Genomic DNA, 16,910 nt, shown 5'->3' on the forward strand with positions numbered 1-16,910 from the left:
GGATGGGGCACGGGGCCTTTCTCTGCTGTGGGGGGCATCTCCCATCCGCCTGGGGAGGGAAGGGGGGGGGGGACACGGAATGTTTCTCCACTAGGGGGTGCTGGTCTATGACCTGATGCTGCTGCTGTCTCCTGTGCTGGTGCCCTGTGTGCTGAGTTGCTGGGGCTCAGCTCAGCTGCTGGCGTGGTAGGTGCCGCTGTCCCCGAATGGTCCCTGCAGCAGAGAGGCCTGGGGCTGCATGGGCAGCAGGCATGATGTCCCCCATGGCCAATGCAGCCCGTGCCTCAACGGCGGCCCGACCATGGGCCCCCTTCTGCAGGGACTGAGCTGGGGGGCTGGTCACCATGGCAACAGTGACTGTGAAGGGCAGGGTCTGTGTGTCTCTGGTTGGTTGCCATGGGGATGGGTGAGCGGGGGCGGGCAGTGGGCGGAGCTGTGATTTCCCTCTACCCCCCCCCCCCAGGTGTCATGGCTAGGCATGGCTGCCCTCTGCCGCAGACTCTGTGCCAGGCCCCTGCTCGGCCAGTTCCCACCAGGCCTCTCCTCTCTGGGCACATGTCGGTGGCTGGCCCAAGAGGGGCCCACCTAGCGGAGGCCAAGCTCAGGGGGGCAGAGGCTGCCTGGGTGCTGTATCACAAGGGGATGCACAGCACCGTGGGGCTCCCAGGCTGGTACCACCTGGTGCCTGGAGAAAATTGTTGGCTAGCAGTGATGTCACACAGCTGGAGCCATGGTGTCACAGGGGGTGTGATGATGTCACACTGCAAAGCGATGCTGTCATTGCACGGATGATGTCAGAGTATTACCCCATCGGCTGACTCTCTGCAGTGATGTCACAGAATGAGGTCACGGGTATTCTAGCTGATGTTACTTGCAGCGATGATGTCACACCCTCCGTGGTTATGCCACAATGCCGATGATGTCGAACGTGATCTAGCTGCTGATGCAGCTCAGAGTGATGATGTCACAGCCTTGGGGTGATTCTGTTGTTGCACTGTGATGCTATGCCCTGTGTTGTGATGTCACTGGTGAAGTGATGATGTCACACACTGGGCAGTGATGTCACTCAGAGTGATGAGGTCAAGTGACTGTGTCCGGGTGATGATGTCACACCATACCTCCCCCCCCCCGTGCCTCACACTGGGTGAGTCTCATACTGATGATGTCACGTTTTTGATGGTGCTGTCGCTCAGCCATGATGTCACACAGAGTGATGATGTCACAGATCCAGTCTCAGTTAATTATGTAGTATGTAAATTTATAGCACCGCTACCTTAAGTGGAAGGCAGGGGCCAGTGCGCATGCGCCCTGCGTCTTGGCAGGGGACGAACCGCAAGGACTGGCTCGCTGATATGCGCATGCGCACCCAAGGAGGCTGGACCCTGACCCTATTTACAGGGAGTATGCGCACATCGGCGAGCGGGGCGAAGGGGGAACATGGGCGCATGCGCACTTCCTGAGGCAATCTCCCGTAACATCTAGGCATGCGTAGCTGTCCTGGAAGCTGGAGAGGTGATTCCGCGCATGCGCACCCATCTCAGGCGTTGGGCAGGAGGGGGGGATATGTGGCGCATGCGTATTGACCCCGCGAACAGGCGCTGGAAGGATCTGAGCATGAGAGTCCGTTGGGAGGCGGAGCCTAGAACTCTCGCGGGCGCGCTCGCCCCCTCGTGAGCAGTGTGCGCATGCGCCGACCCCTCCCGCCAAGGCGGAAGGGCCCGCTCGCGGCGCATGCGCGCTGGCCCGTGGGGGGCCGGCAGCTAGCGAGACAGAGCGGCCGCTGGCTCCGGGCGCGGGGCATTGTGGGATCGCGGCGGTGCCAGGAGACCCAGGGGGGGCCCGGTAAGCTGCGTCTCTCGGTGGGCGCCATATTGTCCCCCCCCCCCCGCGGGGAGCGCCGGGACATGCGACCCTCCGACCCCGGGGCCCTGAACCCCCTGGGCACCGGCCTCCCCTAGAGCACCCCCCATGGGCCCTGAACCCCCTGGGCACCGGCCTCCCTTAGAACCCACCATGGACCCCGAACCCCCTGGGCACGGCCCCCATAGCGCCCCCGGGGCCCTGAACCCCCTGGGCACCGGCCTCCCTAGAGCACCCCCCATGGGCCCTGACCCCCACCCCCTGGGCACCGGCCTCCCTTAGAACCCACCATGGACCCCGAACCCCCTGGGCACGGGTCCCCATAGAGCCCCCCCGGGGCCCCGAACCCCCTGGGCACCGGCCTCCCTTAGCGCCCCCCGGGGCCCTGAACCCCCTGGGCACCGGCCTCCCCTAGCACCCCCCATGGGCCCTGAACCCCCTGGGCACCGGCCTAGAACCCACCATGGACCCCGAACCCCCTGGGCCGGGGGCCCCCCGGGGAACCCCCTGGGGCCACGAACCTCCTTCGGGGCCGGGACCCCCAGGACTGGCCCCTCCCAGCCTCTCCCATGGAGCTTCCTGAGGGGGTGTCCTGGACCCCTCCCCCACCCTAACCCCCCTTCCCCATAGACCCCTCCCCCCCAGCTCTGGCTGGGCAGCTCCGGGTGCCCCATAGAGACCTGGGATCCCGTGTCCCATAGACTCACGAGCCGGGGAGAGGGCTCTCCCGATTCCCCTCCCCCCACAGACACCCCCCCGTCCCGGGAATCCTCCAGAGAGATTCCTGGCGGCCCGGGCACCCCCTCCGCCCCATAGATAAGCCCCTTTGCCCCCCGGGGTCCCTGCCTTGGCCCCGGAGCTTTTTGTCTGGCTGGGGACAGACCGCCGGTTATTTTGGGGGCTGTGTCTGGGAGCCCCTTGCTCCCCGCGCTCGGTGCTGCACAAATGGCCTCTCCCTCCCCTCCCCTCCCCCCCACTCGCCCTCCTCTCGCTGTGACACCAGGAACAGCTAAATTACAGACCTGGGGGGGGGAGGGGCGGGGCGGCTTCAGGAAACCAGCCCCGTGGGGAAGGGCCCCTGTGCCCCGGTTCTGCGTGCTCCACTTCTAGTGTGTGCGGGGGGGTGCCCGGTGGCTGGGGTTGCTCTGCTGACTAGTGCGATCTAGGGGTTAGAGCACATGACTGGAGCCTGGCCTCTGGCCCTGCTCCTGCCTGGCCGAGTCGCTTCTCCGTGCCTCAGTTTCTCTCTGAAATGGGGCTCGTGGTGACCCCCCTCGGGTGGGGGCGTGCAGGGCGTGGGGCTAACGGGGGAAGGTGCGTGGAGGCTGTGGGCCGGCGGCGGACTCTGGAGTGTCTCGGGCTCAGCGTGTGCTCCAGGGGCCGTGTGTTGTGCCAAGTGCCAGCCGGCAGCCCCTCTGCAGGGTGGCGCCCAGTGGGTGGCTTCCTGGGACGGGCAGCGGCTTGTGCGGCTCCTGGCGTCCGGCTGATTTGGCTGTGGGAGAGGTGGAAGCCCCACGCGGGCGGAGGGTGGCAACCTGCCATGGCCCTTGGCCTCCTGGGCGGAGTGCTCTTATCGCCGGGCGATGGCTGGCATCAACAGCGTCTGTAGCAACTGTGCGGGGCGGGTGTTCCTGGTACCCGGTGACAGAGCTTTTCCTTACCGGTGTGTCAGGGAAGGGATACGGGACTGGGGGGGGGGCAGGCGCTGGCTGGCTCAGGAAGGCTGGGAGTGAGGCCTGGGGCCCCGTTGGGCCTCTCTTTTGAGCCGGTCTGGGCCCTCGTTGTTAATCCCGTTTTGTATGCCAGTTGCGCTAGGCGCTGTACGGAGGAGCAAGTCCCCGGCCCAGAGCTCTTACCAGCTAAATCCTCGCTGTGCTGGGAACTGAGACGTGCCAGTGGCTGGATGGGGTCGATCTGGAGTGACATCCCCCTCCCCGCCCCCCACTTCCTGATCCCATCCTCAGCGTGTCCCCAGCCCTCCCCTCTGCTTCCGTGTCATCCCAGACCCTGGGCTGGGCCGGGGCTTCCATGGCCTCGTGTCAGGCCGGCATTATTCTTGGATAACAAATATTCAGCCTGTGCCGTTGAGCTGCTGGCTCTGAGGGCAGGCCACGGAGCCCTGAGTTCAAATCTCACCTTGGAAGGGGAGGGGTGTTGTGCCTCGGTTTCCCTCTCCTGTTATGGTGCTGCTGGGGCTGTTCCGAGTGGCAGGGGATACAGGGGGAGCTTATGTGCCTGCGCCAGGCGGCTGGGAAGGGGCAGGAAGGAGGATGGGGCTGGGGGACTATGGAGAGATGTAAGTGGTGCTGGGTGTTCCTCGGGGCCTTGCCCAGGCTGGGGCGCCAGGTGCTGCCCAGACACAGCAAGACACGGTCCCTGCCCCAGGCAGCTGCCAGTCTGCGTGGACGGGGCTCCCTGAGGCCGAGGCGGCAGGTTGGGGTTCTGGGGTGTGGTCCCCGCCCCTCGCGTGCTCAGTTCTGCTCTCGCTGTCGCTGCTTCTCAACCGTTTGTGCAAACCCATTTCCTGTCTCTTCTGTTCCTCTCACGGTGCCTGAAGCCGGCCGCCCGGGGAAGGAGCCAGGCCTCCAAAGCCGTATCTGCCGGCCTCAGGCTTCCCTGGCCCGGCTGGGCGCGGGGCCTGACCTGCAGCGGACAGAGCCGCGCCCCCCGGGCACCGGAAGGAAGCTGGCTGCTGCTGGGGTAGGGCTGCGAACCGGGGCTGGGTGGGCCGGAGCCCATGATGCTTGCGGTGATGCTCGCCCGGGAGGGAGGCCGGCCTAGTGGCTGGGGTGCGGGAGCTGGCTGCGAGCTCAGGGCAGCTGCTCGGTCTAACTGCTCCATCCAGGAAATGGGGGTGGGCTGGGAGGGGGCTTCGTCTGTGTAGGTTCAAGCCCTGGGCTGTGTCCCACTGTCTGTGCAGCACCCGGCACGACGGGGCCCCTGATCTCGCTGGGGGGGGGGGGGGGAGGGGGCAGGCTTGCCTCTGCAGTGCCCGGGGGCCCCTGATCTCGGTCTGGGCCTGTAGACGTTATAACAGGAACAGCGAGGGGAGCAGGGGCCACGCAGGGCATGTGATGGACGGGCCCTCAGCTCTCTGCCCAGAGCCTCGCTCCCCCCGCGCGCCATGCTCTGAGAGTCGCCCGCTCTGGCTGAGCGCGGAGCGTGCGTCATCATGGGCGGGTTTTGTCCCTGCCGCCTTCCCCCGCCCTCCCCGTTTGTGGGCTTCTCCTGGGCTGCTGGGATTGAGCCAGTTTCCCCGGGGCCCGGGATGGACCAGAGAAGGGTCTTGTAGGAAACCACAGAGATCTGGGTTGTGGTGGGGGAGGCGCTGGACTGGCTGGCTCTGGGGGGTGCAGAATGAGGCCTTACCCTCTAGGGGGTGTCGGCTCCCTTCCGGCCCCAGTCACAGTGCCGGTGGGTTTACAAAATGACTGGCACGGGCAGGCTCCCCGATCTCTTCCAGCGCCCCAACCTTACCCATCCAGGTCCCTGGGCCAGGGCTTGTAACCGAGCCACGGGGGCTGAATTCCAGCAGGGTCCAGCCAGCTGACCGCCTTGGCCCCGTGAGCCCTGCCTCGGTTTCCCCTTCTGTAGGACAAGGGGGTGCAGGTCAGACTCCTGAAGACGCTTCCCTTACCCCAGTTGCTGATGCCCCCAGGCGGAGCCCCCCGTGCAGGGGCTGCCCCGTCCTGGCCCCGGTGTCTGTCCCCCCGCAGCTCGCTTCATTCACAGCCGTAGCGTCCACACTGGCAAGCGCAGCGCACCGATGGCTCTGGGTCTCTGCCGCCCGCCAGAGGGGCACTGCTAGGGTGGGCTGCGGGTCGGGTGTGAGGGGCGCCGGCAGAGCACAGGGGGAGGATCCGGGGAGTGCTGACCCCCGCTCGCCTGCCCGCAGGGCGCCATGTTCTGGAAGTTCGACCTGCACTCCAGCTCGCACATCGAGGCGCTGCTGGAGCGCGCCGACGTGACGCTGCGGGAGCTGCTGGACGAGGACGACGTGCTGCAGGAGTGCAAGGTGGTGAACCGCAAGCTGCTGGACTTCCTGGTGCAGCCGCAGCACATGGAGGCGCTGGTGACCTGCGTGACCCAGGAGCCCCCCGCCGAGCTGGAGGAGCGGCTGCGCTACAAGTGAGGGGCTGCGGGTTGGGAGTGAGGGGCCCCGGCAGGGCTGGGGGGCGAGGCAAGTGCTTATGATCTCCCCTCCCGCCCTGCAGGTACCCCAGCGTCTCGTGCGAGATCCTGACGTCGGACGTCAGCCCCATCACGGACGCGCTGGGCGAGGATGAGGGGCTGCTCCGGCGCCTCTACAGCTTCCTGCAGGGCCACGGCGCCCTCAACCCACTGCTGGCCAGTTTCTTCAGCAAGGTCATGGGCATCCTCATCAACCGCAAACCCGACCAGGTGCCTTGGACGCCGGGGCTCCAGCCCCTTGCGGCGTATGGGAGCGGGGGGCGTGGGAGGGCCGGATGCCAGGGTTACATCCCCACCCTGCCTCTCACTTGCGGGGGGGGATCATGCCCCTTTCTTCTGCCTCGGTTTCCCTTCCACCTGTGAGTTCTTGGAGCCAGGACTGGCTCTCGCGCCATGCGATGGGACCCCCATCTCAGCCGACGGGTGGGGGTCTGGGTATTACTGTAATACCCCTAATAGCCTGGCCACAGCTGGCCCTGTTTGAGGTGGGGAGGCGGCGGGGGGGCTGGGTGGGGGGCTCTCTCCCTACCCGCCCACCCTCCCGATTCACCTGGTGCAGGCAGGAGACCGGGCTAGATGGGTCCAGGGCTATTGGCCGTTGCTGCCCCATGGATCCAGTCTGGGTCCCCTCCTTTTGTGAGTGAGCCGCTGCTGCTTGTGGGGGGGGGGATGGGCTCTCTGGACCACTTCCCCCCCCCCCCCCCAGCCGGGTGTCACCGCAGCACGTCTAGCACGGTGTCCTGGCTGCGGAGCTGGGAGCTTTCCCAGTTCCTTCCTGGTAGCCCAGGGGCAGCTCCGACCCCAGTGGCGGGGAGTTCCCCAGGCTGACGGGGCGGCCGGTTTCTTGCAGATCGTGGCCTTCCTGCGCAAGGAGGACGACTTCGTGAGCCTCTTGCTGCAGCACATCGGCACCTCGGCCATCATGGACCTGCTGCTGCGGCTGCTAACCTGCGTGGAGCAGCCGCTGCTCCGCCAGGATGTCTTCAACGTAAGGGGCGGAGCTTCCCGCCGGCCACGCCTCTTGAGTGCTGGTCCCACCCCCTGGCACTCACTGCCCCGCCCCTTCCTGCCCACCAAGCCCCCCTCCATCTCACTTGATACCTTTGCCCAGACCCCTGCTTGCCCACTCCCTGCCCCACACTCACCCTGCCCCATTGCCCACGCTTCATTGGCTACTCCAGGGCAACCACAGGTTAAGCAGGGCACTGAGGCATCACCCCCCCGGCAGTACCCTCCCCATGGCCAGCCTTGCCCGCTGCTCCCCTGGCAGGGAGAACGTCACAGCTGCCAACCAGGCTGAACCGGAGAGAAACCCAGCCCCATAACTAACTCACCGGAGCGGCACCGGCAGAGCTGCGTGTGGGGGCACCCCAGGGCTGGGCTGGCAGGGGCTGCGGGTCGGGCGTCAGGGGCACCGGCAGAGTGGGGGTCCAGGGCTGGGGCTGGCAGGGGGCGGCGGGTTGGGCGTGAGGGGCACTGAGCCGTGCTGTTTCCTCGGCAGTGGCTGAACGAGGAGAAGATCGTGCAGAGGCTGATCGAGATGATCCATCCCTCGAAAGACGACAATGTGAGCGGCTCCGCACGGCCCCGCCGGGGACGGGGGGCGGGGCCCATGGTGGGGGACCTCCAAGAGGGGAGCCCTGCCCGGGGCCGGGGAGAGAACCCAGGAGTCCTGGCTCCCAGTCCCCTTTGCTCTCACCACTAGGCCCCACTCCCCTCCCAGAGCCGGGCGGCGGGACCCAGGAGTCCTGGTTCCTGCTGCCACCAGCCCCCTCCTGGCCATGGTCTCGGTGTCGCTCTGGGATCTGGCAGCCCGGACAGGGGCGTGGGCGGGGGACTGGCAGCTGGGGGCCCTGCTTGGCCCCCACCCGTCCTGTTGCTGTGGTAACTGGGTCTCCCCCCCCACCCCGCCCCCCCAGCAACATTCCAACGCGTCCCAGTCCCTGTGTGACATCATCCGCCTGAGTCGGGAGCAGATGATCCAGTTCCAGGACAGCCCTGAGCCCGACCAGCTGCTGGCCACGCTGGAGAAGTGAGTCCGGGGCGGCGGGTCGGGGGTGAGGGGCACCGGCCGAGGTGGTTTGGGGGAGCCCAAGGCTGGGGGCCCCTGGCGGAGGAGATGGGGGGGGGGGTCCCAGCCCTCACAGCATCAATCTAAGCAGAAGCAGGAATCCCCCAGCTACAAGCCTCGCTGGGGCAGGGCTGGGGACATGGCAATTCCCAGCTGGCCCCTCTGCTGGGGGAAGAGGGGTGTTTGGGGACCCGTGGCTCCCCCCAGCTGGGCCCTGCGGGGTGTGGGGTGTTTGAGGACCTGGGGTTCCCCAGCCGGCCCCTCTGCGGGGGCAGGGCGTTAGGGGAGCTCCAGTGGGGGGCTGGGGAGCGGGGCTCTCAGCGGCCCCCCCTGCAGGCAGGAGACGGTGGAGCAGCTGCTGGGGAACATGCTGGCGGGCGAGCGGGTCGAGTCCGTCCTGGTCAGCGGGATCCAGGTGCTGCTGACGCTGCTGGAGCAGAGCCGAGCCAGGTGAGGGGGCGGGGCTCGTGGGAGCGGGCGGGGCCGGCCTGCTGCTCCACCCACGCTCACCCCTGCCTCCTCCCCCCCCATATGTAGGTCCGAGGCTGGGGGGATGGGCAGCTTCTACGGCCCCCTGGAAGGGCAGCTGGAGCTGGGCCCCCGGGGTGCAGAGGGTGGCTTCTGCCAGGCCAGCCCCAGCACCCTGCTGGCCCTCAGACGGCACCTCCGGGACTTCCACCAGCTGCTGCTCGACCCCCCCAAGGTAATGCGCCCCCCCCGGGGCTCCTGGCTTCTCTCCCCGGCTTGGGGAGGGGAGAGGAGGGGAGCGAGTTCTGGTGGGTGGGGCTCTTGGCCCGGACTCCGGGGTCCTCGTGGCCGTGCTGACCCCCTGCTCCCCGCAGCGGCCGGCCCTGCAGATGACGTGGGGGCTCCTGGACCCCCCGCTGGGGAACACGCGGCTGCAGGTGGTGAGGCTGCTGGCCAGCGCGCTGGGCGCCGGCGACGCGGGGCTGCAGGCCGAGCTGCTGGGGCTGGATGCCCTCAACACCATGCTGGTGAGAGCTGGGGGCGGGGCTGGGGGGGCTGGGTCCGCGGGAAGTCAGCCCTAGGGGTCCATCTACAGCCACGGGCCCATCTAGCCTGGCCCTTGGTCAGCGCTGGGCCCGGCTGGGGCTGAGTGAGCCCAGGGGGTTTCTTTGACCCCCAAGTCCTGCTCCAGTCCCAGATCTGGGAAGGAGAGGCCTTCACTTCCTGTCCCAAAGCATTTGGCTGTACAGCTGGCCCCTGCGCACCACCCCAGAGTGGCCGCATCTCAGCGCTGGGGGTGGGGGGGTGTCACCGTGTTCCCAGCCCCTACGCCCTGCCCCAGAGAGGTCACATCTCAGTGCTGGGCGGGAGGAGCCGTCCCCAAGGGCTGGGCCACCGGCAGGCGCAGCCCCCAGCTCTGTCTGTCTCTCTCGCCCAGGACCTGTATTTCAAATACAGCTACAACAATTTCCTGCACGCCCAGCTGGAGGCGTGTCTGAGCACCGTGCTGCAGGCTGCCGCCCCCCCTCAGGCTGGCACGGGCGACTCGCAGCCCCCACCGGACAGCCCCGTCGTCAAGCACGTGAGTGGGGCGGGGGAGGAGGGCTGGCGTAGCCCAGGCTGGGCGGGATCTGCAGTCGCTTCCTTTCTCCAGGGTTATAACTGGCCCCTGTATACCAGCTGGGGATGGAACCCAGGAGTCCTGGCTTCCAACCCCTCCCCCATGCTAACCCACTAGACCCCACTCCCCGCCCAGAGCCGGGGAGAGAACCCCCGAGGTCCTGTGCCCAGGCCCCCCTGCTGTAACCACTAGACCCCACTCCCCTCCCAGAGCTGGGGAGGGAACCCAGGAGTCCTGGCTCCCAGCCCCCCGCTCTAACCAGTACCCGACCCTGCCTCCTGCTCCCCCGTTGGCAGTCAGTAGCGGGTCCCGTCTCTGCCCCGTGCGGCGAGCGCCCCGCTGGCACCGACCGGCCCTGACCCGCTGCCCCCTTCTCCTGTCTGTGCAGCTGCTGCAGGAATGTCGCTTAGTCCAACGAATCCTGTCGGCCTGGGAGGAGAACGAGGAGACGCAGTGAGTCGGGGGGGGGGAGGGAGATGAGACTCCCCACTGTGGGGGGAACCCAGGAGTCCTGGCTCCCAGCCTCCCCTGCTCTAACCACTAGAGCCCCCCCCCTCCCCTCCCAGAGCCGGGGAGAGAACCCAGGCGTCCTGGGCTGTGGTTCCCCTGAGTCCCAGCTCTCCCGCCCAGCAGCGCGCAAGGTACCATTGAATCATCGCGCGTCTGCAGAGCCGGGGCGGGGATCCCTTCCCCACGCCGACATGCAGCTGCCTCTGGGGTGGAGTCCAGCTGTCCTGAGCCCTGCGCTGGGGTCGGCGCAGCGAGAGTGCCCCCTACTGCGCCCCTGGGGCCAGCCCGGCCTGGGGAGGGGTGCTGCGGTGACGCCCGGCCCTCGGGTCCCGTTGCAGGGCGGCCGGTGGCCGGCGGAGGGGCTACATGGGCCACCTGACGCGCATCGCCAACGCCCTCGCCCAGAGCGCCGAGAAGGGCCCTCACGTGGCGCTCATCGGCCAGCTGCTGAAAGGTAGGAGCGGGCCTGTGGGGGGCGCTGTGCCAGCGCGGGGCACCGAACCGGCCGGGGGCTCGCAGCTTACCCTTAGTGGGGGGGACCAGGGGGCTTGGTGAGGTGGGTATACCTGCCCCCAGGGCCTTCAGGGGCGGATGGGGGGCCTGGCCAGGGCCCCCTGTGCTGTGGGTATTCCTGCCCCCCAGGGCCCATGGGGAGCGTGACTGGGGTCTCTGGCACTGTGGGTATTCCTGCCCCCGCCCAGGGCCTGTAGCAGATGGATGGGGGGCCGTGGCCGGGGTGCCCGGCCCTGTGCCTGGGGCAGTGGGTGTGGGGCTGCGGCGGGGGGCACAGCCCATGGGGGAGGCGCCATCTCACCCCGGTGCCCTGCCTTGGCAGAGCTGCCGGAGGAGGAGCAGGAGCGGTGGGAGAAATTCGTCTCAGGGCCCCTAGCAGAGACCAACAAGAAAAACGTGGTGGATCTGGTGAGTCCCCCCACCGCCCGCACCACCCCTGCCCCACGGGCCAGCCCCACGTCCGTCCAGCTGTCCTGGCTGTCAGCTCCGATACCAGCCCCCGGGCGCCCGCTGGCTTCCTGCTCGTAGACCCCGGGAGCCCCCCCTCGCCCTGGGCTCAGCCCCGTCTTGTGGCAGGGAGTTCCGCCGGCAAACCCCAGAGCGTCCCCCGCGGCTCTGTCACGTGCGCCGAGGGGCCCGGCTGGTGCCGCCCCCCCAGCTGGAAGGGGGAGGGGGAAGGACGGGGCTTACCCACCCGCGAGCACCCCCCCCCCATTGCTAACGAGCCCCATTGCCCCCGGCAGGTGAGAGCGCATAATCTGCACTCGTCCAGCGAGGACGAGGAGAATGACCTCAAGGAGTTCAGCTTCCCCCAGGAGGCCGTGCTGCAGCAGGTGGGTCTGCCCCCCGCCCTGCCCCAGAGGGGTTGCGTCCCAGCCCCCCACCCGCGTGCCAGCTTCCCGCCCCAGAGGGGCCGCGCCCTAGCGCCAGGCGAGGGGTCCCGCCTCTAACCAGCCGCCTGTGCCCGACGCCCTCCCAGCTGTCGTCTGTCTGTCTGTCTGTCCGTCCCCGCCAGGCCTTCGTGGATTACCAGATGCAGCAGGTGACCTCGGCCTTCATCGATCACTTCGGCTTCAACGACGAGGAGTTCGGGGAGCAGGAGGAGAGCGTCAAGTTCGTGTTTGCCCCGCCCCCCATGTCCTGGGGCCAGCCCCCCCCAAGGGCCCCGGGCGGAGACACCCGCTGGTGCAGTGGGGAACAGGGCCGCTAGCACCAGCTGGAGCCAGGACTCCTGGCTCCCTTCAGTGCCCGGCACCGACTCAGCTGTGGGGTGACCCCCCCCCCCTTGTTTGCAGTAACTTGGGGGGCAGCGCGAACTAACCCCTGTGCTTGTGGGGGGACGCTGGATGTGTGTCTAACCCAGCTTTGCACTCACAGCCCCATAACCTCCCCCCCATAGCTCCCTGCCTCCCCCGGGGACCATGCGCAGTGTGGGGCTGACACCCCATAACCCCCTTCCTTAGCTCACTAGGGACCCCACGCGGTGGGGAGCCCCTCCCCCCCCGGATCTTCAAAAGTGTCACCCCAGGAGAAACAGGGCAGCGTTGAATCAGACCTCCCCCATCCCCATGGGGCCGGGGAGCTGGCAGTGGCACCCCCCCCCCTTGGCGTGGGGCACAGCAACCCCCCTGGGAGGCCTAGCGCAGGATGGCTCGGGCCCCCCTCCCTCCCCCAGCTTCACGTCTCTGCTTCTCTCTCTTTCTCTCCGCTGCCTCCAGCGCCCACTTCCGCCAGCTCAAAAGGTAACGGCCCCCCCAGCCCCCTCCCTATGGCAGGGGCCCGAGACCGTGGCCGGATCCCCCCCCACTCCCGAGAGCCCGGGGGGGACGGGGGCGAGGCACAGCTCTGGCTGCATGGTGTTAACAATCCCAGCAGCCCTTGCGGCCCCAACGCCCCTCTGTGCCCATAGGCAGCTGCCCCCCAAATCTGGGCTAGCCCCCCCTCCTGTGCCCCTGGAAGGATCAGGGTCCGGCACCACACGGCGTGGGGGCTTGGGGGGGTCTGCATAAAGTAGGATGCCTGGGTTCTCTGCCCGGCTCCGGGAAGGGTGGGGGGACTGGGAGCCAGGATGCCTGGGTTCTTTGCCCAGCTCCGGGAGGGGACTGGACTGCTGGTCCCCTCCTGATGCGTGGAGTGGGGGGGCCGTGGGGGGAGCGTAGGCGTCTCACGCCGCCCTCTCTGTTCCAGCGCCCCCTTCGACAAGATGGGGAACCTCAGCTTCTCCCTGAACGCGGATGACGAGAGCGTGAGTCTCCCCGCCCCCGGCCCTGCCCCCTGGGCCCCCCCACTGGGTCCCCCTCGGCATCCGTCCCATCCCCATGGTTCTGCGTCCTGACCCTGGTGCATGGCTCTCACCCCCCCCCCCGGGGGTGCCCTCTGCCCCCCTTCCCAGCTGGCAGCACCTTGCCAAGTGGAGGAACGTTCCCTGGCCCTGCCTCCTGCACCCCCCCCCACGACCCCCTTTGCCCTCCCCACTCCTCTGCCTCCCGTCCTGTCCTGTGGCCCCGCCGGCTCCTGACTCTCCCCCCCGCCCCCCCCCAGCCCAACTCCAACCTGTTTGAAGTCTGCTACAAGGAGCGCATCCAGCAGTTCGACGACGACTTGGACGGGGAGGACGCCTGGCAGGAGATGGAGATCGGCTACGCGGGGGGGGCCCCGCAGCCCGCAGGGCCCAGGTACCAGCCATGCTGTGGTGCCGTGGGCTCTCCTGTTCTCGGGGGGCGCCAGGACGCCTGGGTTCTAGCCCCGGCTTTAGGATAAACCCTAGGTTGGACAAGTTCATGGGTCCGATCAGGGAGGGGCGAGATACCAGGGTAGATGGGCCCGTGGCCCTGATCCAGGAGGCAGGGGGGCTGGAGACCAGGGTAGATGGGTCCGTGGCTCTGATCCAGGGGGCAGGGGGGCTGGAGACCAGGGTAGATGGGCCCGTGGCTCTGATCCGGGGGCAGGGGGGTGGGAGACCAGGGTAGATGGGCCCGTGGCTCTGATCCGGGGGCAGGGGGGTGGGAGACCAGGGTAGATGGGCCTGTGGCTCTGATCTGGGGGGCAGGGGGGCTGGAGACCAGGGTAGATGGGCTCATGGCTCTGATCCGGGGGGGCGGGATACGGGGCTGGCTGGGCCCATGGCTCTGATCTGCCCCTTTCTCTCCCCACGGCAGGAGCAGCGGCAGCACGGACAGCGAGGGGAGCAGGGACTCGGAGGAGGAGGAGGAGGGCGAGGAGGAAGACGCTGGTGGGGGTGTGGAAGGCGGAGGCGGTGGTGGGGCTGAAGGTAAGATCCCAGGGCAGGATGGGGTGAATCCGGGGTGTGGGGCACTTTGGGAGGATCTCCCCAGGCAGCCTCTATGGGGGAATGGTGGGGGGCGGGGTGCTCTGGGGTTGTGGGGGGTAATTTATACACCACCGTATTCACATATTCATATAATATGCAAATCAAGGGCTCGCCCCACAGTCATGGCCCGGCCCGGTAGTGCCCCGGGGCTGGCGTTGGAGGGCTGTGCCGGGAGCCCTCCCCATGTCTCGCTATGAGCGTCCTGTGATGGGGGGACTGCGTCCCCCCCACATCCCGGCTGCCCAGCCCTGACCCCATCTCTCCACCCTCCCTTCCCAGAGCCCAGCCCCACGGCCGGCGCCGACTCAGCACCTGGAGAGCTGCCCCCTCCACACCTCCCCGGCGGCCGGGCGGACACTGGAGCGGCCGTGTGGGATGGGGCTGGCTCGGACGCCTCCAGCCCCCCCACGGATGGGAGCTGGGCCCTGTTTACAGACCCCCCCTCAGCGCAAAGGAGGTGAGAGACGCCAGCACCCCCCCCCCCCCCCCCCGCTGGGTTTATCTTTATTGGCCTTTGGGAGTGCCTGGCACCAGCTGCTGTGGAAGATGGGATGCCGGGTAGGTGGGCCCGTGGGGCTGTCCCCAAGGGCGTGAGATGCCGGGGTCGACGGGGCCGTGGGTCTGCCCCCCAAGGGGGTGGGATGCCGGAGTCGATGGCCTGTGGGGCTGACCCAATGTGGGTGTATTTCGCAGCCTCTCAGGCGCCCCATCAGGCTGTGCCCGGGGACCCCACGCTCAGGAGCCGACACACGGAAATGTACCCTCGGTGGAAGGTGAGTGTCACCGCGACAACCAGCCCCCCCAATCCCCCCACAGAGACCTGGGCTGTGAGCATGGGGGGGTATTCCATCAGCCCTTCCACAACCGGCCCCCGCAGTGGAGGTCTTTCTCTGGGGCGGTGGGACTGGCTGCTGGGGGAGATGAGATGGTGGGGGGTGGATTCATGGGTTGGGGGGTCTCGAGGGGCCCGATGGGGGGTGTGGCTGGGCCTGGGGGTCTGGCCTGGGGGCCTGGCCTGGGGGCAGGGGTGGTTGGGGATCATGGATCTGGTGGGGGAGGGGGGCGGTTGTGGGTCTGAGCTGGGTGGGTGTGTGGGGCGGGATGACAGCGTTGGAGGGCCCCTTACCCCCCTCTCTTTTCAGCAGCGCCCCCGGAGCCCCCCTGTGCGGGATCGCCCCGTGAGAGCAGCGACCCGGCACTGAATAGCCAGCCTGTGCCCCCACCCGCCCCCACCGCAGCCAGGGCCAAGTAATGCCAGGGTCAGGGGGCAGCACGGGGCACTGGCACCCACCGGGGGGGGGGGGGAGGGCTATAGGGCAGGGCTGAACTCTGGGCTGGGGGTGGGGTTTGAGTGGCCCTGCCCCTCCAGGGATCTGTTGGGGTGGGGGTCACTTGGGGGTGGGGTTTGTGTGATGGGGGCGGAGCCAGACATGGCCCTGCCCCTCACCCAGGGATCTGACTGCAGGGGTCACTTGGGGGTGGGGCTTGAGTGGTGAGGGAGGGGTCATGGGCGGGGTTTGAGTGGTGGGGGAGGAGCCAGCCTTTCCCCTGCCCCTCAGCCAGCCTTTCCCCCCCACCAGTGCGGAAGGAGCCCCCTTATCTACCTCTGACGCCGCCCAGCGGCTCCTGGGGGCCGCGGATGCCCCGAAGGTGGAGAACAGCTCCCCCCAGAGGCAGCAACAGCCCGCAGCCAGGTGAGCCCTGCCCCCCACGGCCCCTCAGCCCCCCAACCCACCTCCACCTCACCCCAGCCCCCTTGAGAGCATGCTGAGGATCTCGCAGCCACGGGGGCTTCCTCCCGTGTGTGTGGGGGGGCTGCAGCACCCCTCCTGGATGGGGTTGGCTGGGGTTGCTCAGGGGAGGGGCTCCCCCCACAGGGGCTCCCTGGTGGGGGAGGGGGAGCCATGCTGAGAATTTGGGGTGCACTGGACTGGAGAGTAACCCCGTCCATCTGTCTGTCTCTGTCTGTCTGTCTCTCTCCTTCCCAGATAAAGCTCCCGGCAGGCGCCTGGGGAAGCTGCTGATCGTGGGGGGCTGGGGGAAGAGCCCCCCATTTCCCCCCCCGGAGCTTGTCCTGCCCAAGGAGAATCCTTTCCCGCGAGGCGGGGCCTAGCGTAGGATGGGGGGGGGCGCAGTCCCCCCATCCCAGGATGCTCATAGTGAGACAGCTGAGCCCTCCTCATGGGGGGCTGGTGTGAGCCCCCCCGGCATGGTGCCCCCCCCACCCTGGCCCCCCCTTTTTTGCACTGAAATCTGCGGCAGGGCGATGGAATTAAAAGCGAATTGAAGGGAGACGTGACTGTGGAAAGCACTAACCCCCTGGCCCCCCCACAGCCGGCCCCCCTTATCCCCCACTGTGCTTCCACCCCCACGTTAGCCCCCTGTTCCGCTCCGGGGGCTACCCCCTCTCCTGCCCCCTATTCCCCCCCCCCCCGCAGGCTAACTCTCCCCCCGGGGGCCAGGCTTGGGAAGGGGGGGGTCCCTTCCCACACGAGAGATTAGATTTACTGCCCCCCCAGTTCCACCATAAGCACAACCCCGACCCTAACGTCCCCTCCCTTTTCTGTGTCGGATCCGGGGTCTCAGCTGGGAGGGGCTGCCCCCCAAAGAGAGCTCAGTGTAAGGGGGCTGTGGGGGGCAAGGCAGGGGGAGAGGGACCAGGGGTGGGTGGGGCCAGGGCCTCTTGGGGGCGGGGCCAAGTGTGAGGGGCGGGGCTGAGCATGGGGAGGTGGGGCTAGATGCTTGTGTAGCGGGTGGGGGGCTCTACTAGGGAGGGCTGGAACTGTGGGTTGTGGGGCAGGTCCCCTGGCTGGTTCAGGGGCCTTTTTAACCCCATGTTTCCCGCT

The 16,910-nt window shown here is 68.0% G+C and overlaps 1 protein-coding gene across 3 annotated transcripts; it reads left to right on the forward strand.

The window, feature by feature from the left end:
* Nucleotides 1–1,280: 1,280 nt before the first annotated feature.
* On the forward strand, nucleotides 1,281–16,356 carry PPP6R1 (protein phosphatase 6 regulatory subunit 1). 3 transcript variants are annotated; one of them, XM_067552085.1, is made up of 24 exons: nucleotides 1,281–1,842; nucleotides 5,756–5,988; nucleotides 6,075–6,261; nucleotides 6,902–7,039; nucleotides 7,553–7,618; nucleotides 7,971–8,083; nucleotides 8,459–8,572; nucleotides 8,660–8,825; nucleotides 8,965–9,117; nucleotides 9,528–9,671; nucleotides 10,099–10,163; nucleotides 10,559–10,674; nucleotides 11,056–11,141; nucleotides 11,477–11,566; nucleotides 11,749–11,846; nucleotides 12,452–12,475; nucleotides 12,921–12,978; nucleotides 13,275–13,408; nucleotides 13,892–14,004; nucleotides 14,344–14,521; nucleotides 14,758–14,837; nucleotides 15,210–15,312; nucleotides 15,645–15,758; nucleotides 16,053–16,356. In XM_067552085.1, the coding sequence occupies exons 2-24, from the start codon at nucleotides 5,762–5,764 to the stop codon at nucleotides 16,054–16,056; spliced, it is 2,571 nt and encodes an 856-aa protein (XP_067408186.1). In that variant the 5' UTR covers nucleotides 1,281–1,842; nucleotides 5,756–5,761; the 3' UTR covers nucleotides 16,057–16,356. The 3 variants fall into 3 exon arrangements, with proteins under 3 accessions (XP_067408186.1, XP_067408185.1, XP_067408187.1); XM_067552084.1 differs by having other exon boundaries at nucleotides 1,282–1,842; nucleotides 15,207–15,312; XM_067552086.1 differs by lacking the exon at nucleotides 12,452–12,475 and having other exon boundaries at nucleotides 1,282–1,842; nucleotides 15,207–15,312.
* The last annotated feature ends 554 nt before the right edge of the window (nucleotides 16,357–16,910 follow it).

This window comes from Emydura macquarii, unplaced genomic scaffold, assembly GCF_026122565.2.
Source record: "Emydura macquarii macquarii isolate MOO-44397 ecotype Brisbane River unplaced genomic scaffold, CSIRO-AGI_Emac_v2 contig_1386, whole genome shotgun sequence".
Classification (NCBI taxonomy): domain Eukaryota; kingdom Metazoa; phylum Chordata; order Testudines; family Chelidae; genus Emydura; species Emydura macquarii.

What these genes read in the sequence shown, in the direction of transcription:
- PPP6R1 (XM_067552084.1), top strand. Translation starts at nt 5,762, where the DNA reads ATGTTCTGGAAGTTCGACCTGCACTCCAGCTCGCACATCGAGGCGCTG. An exon ending in ATGCCCTCAACACCATGCTG is followed by an intron (nt 9,118 to 9,527) that starts GTGAGAGCTGGG and finishes TCTCTCGCCCAG; the next exon opens with GACCTGTATTTCAAATACAG. An exon ending in TGAACGCGGATGACGAGAGC is followed by an intron (nt 12,979 to 13,274) that starts GTGAGTCTCCCC and finishes GCCCCCCCCCAG; the next exon opens with CCCAACTCCAACCTGTTTGA.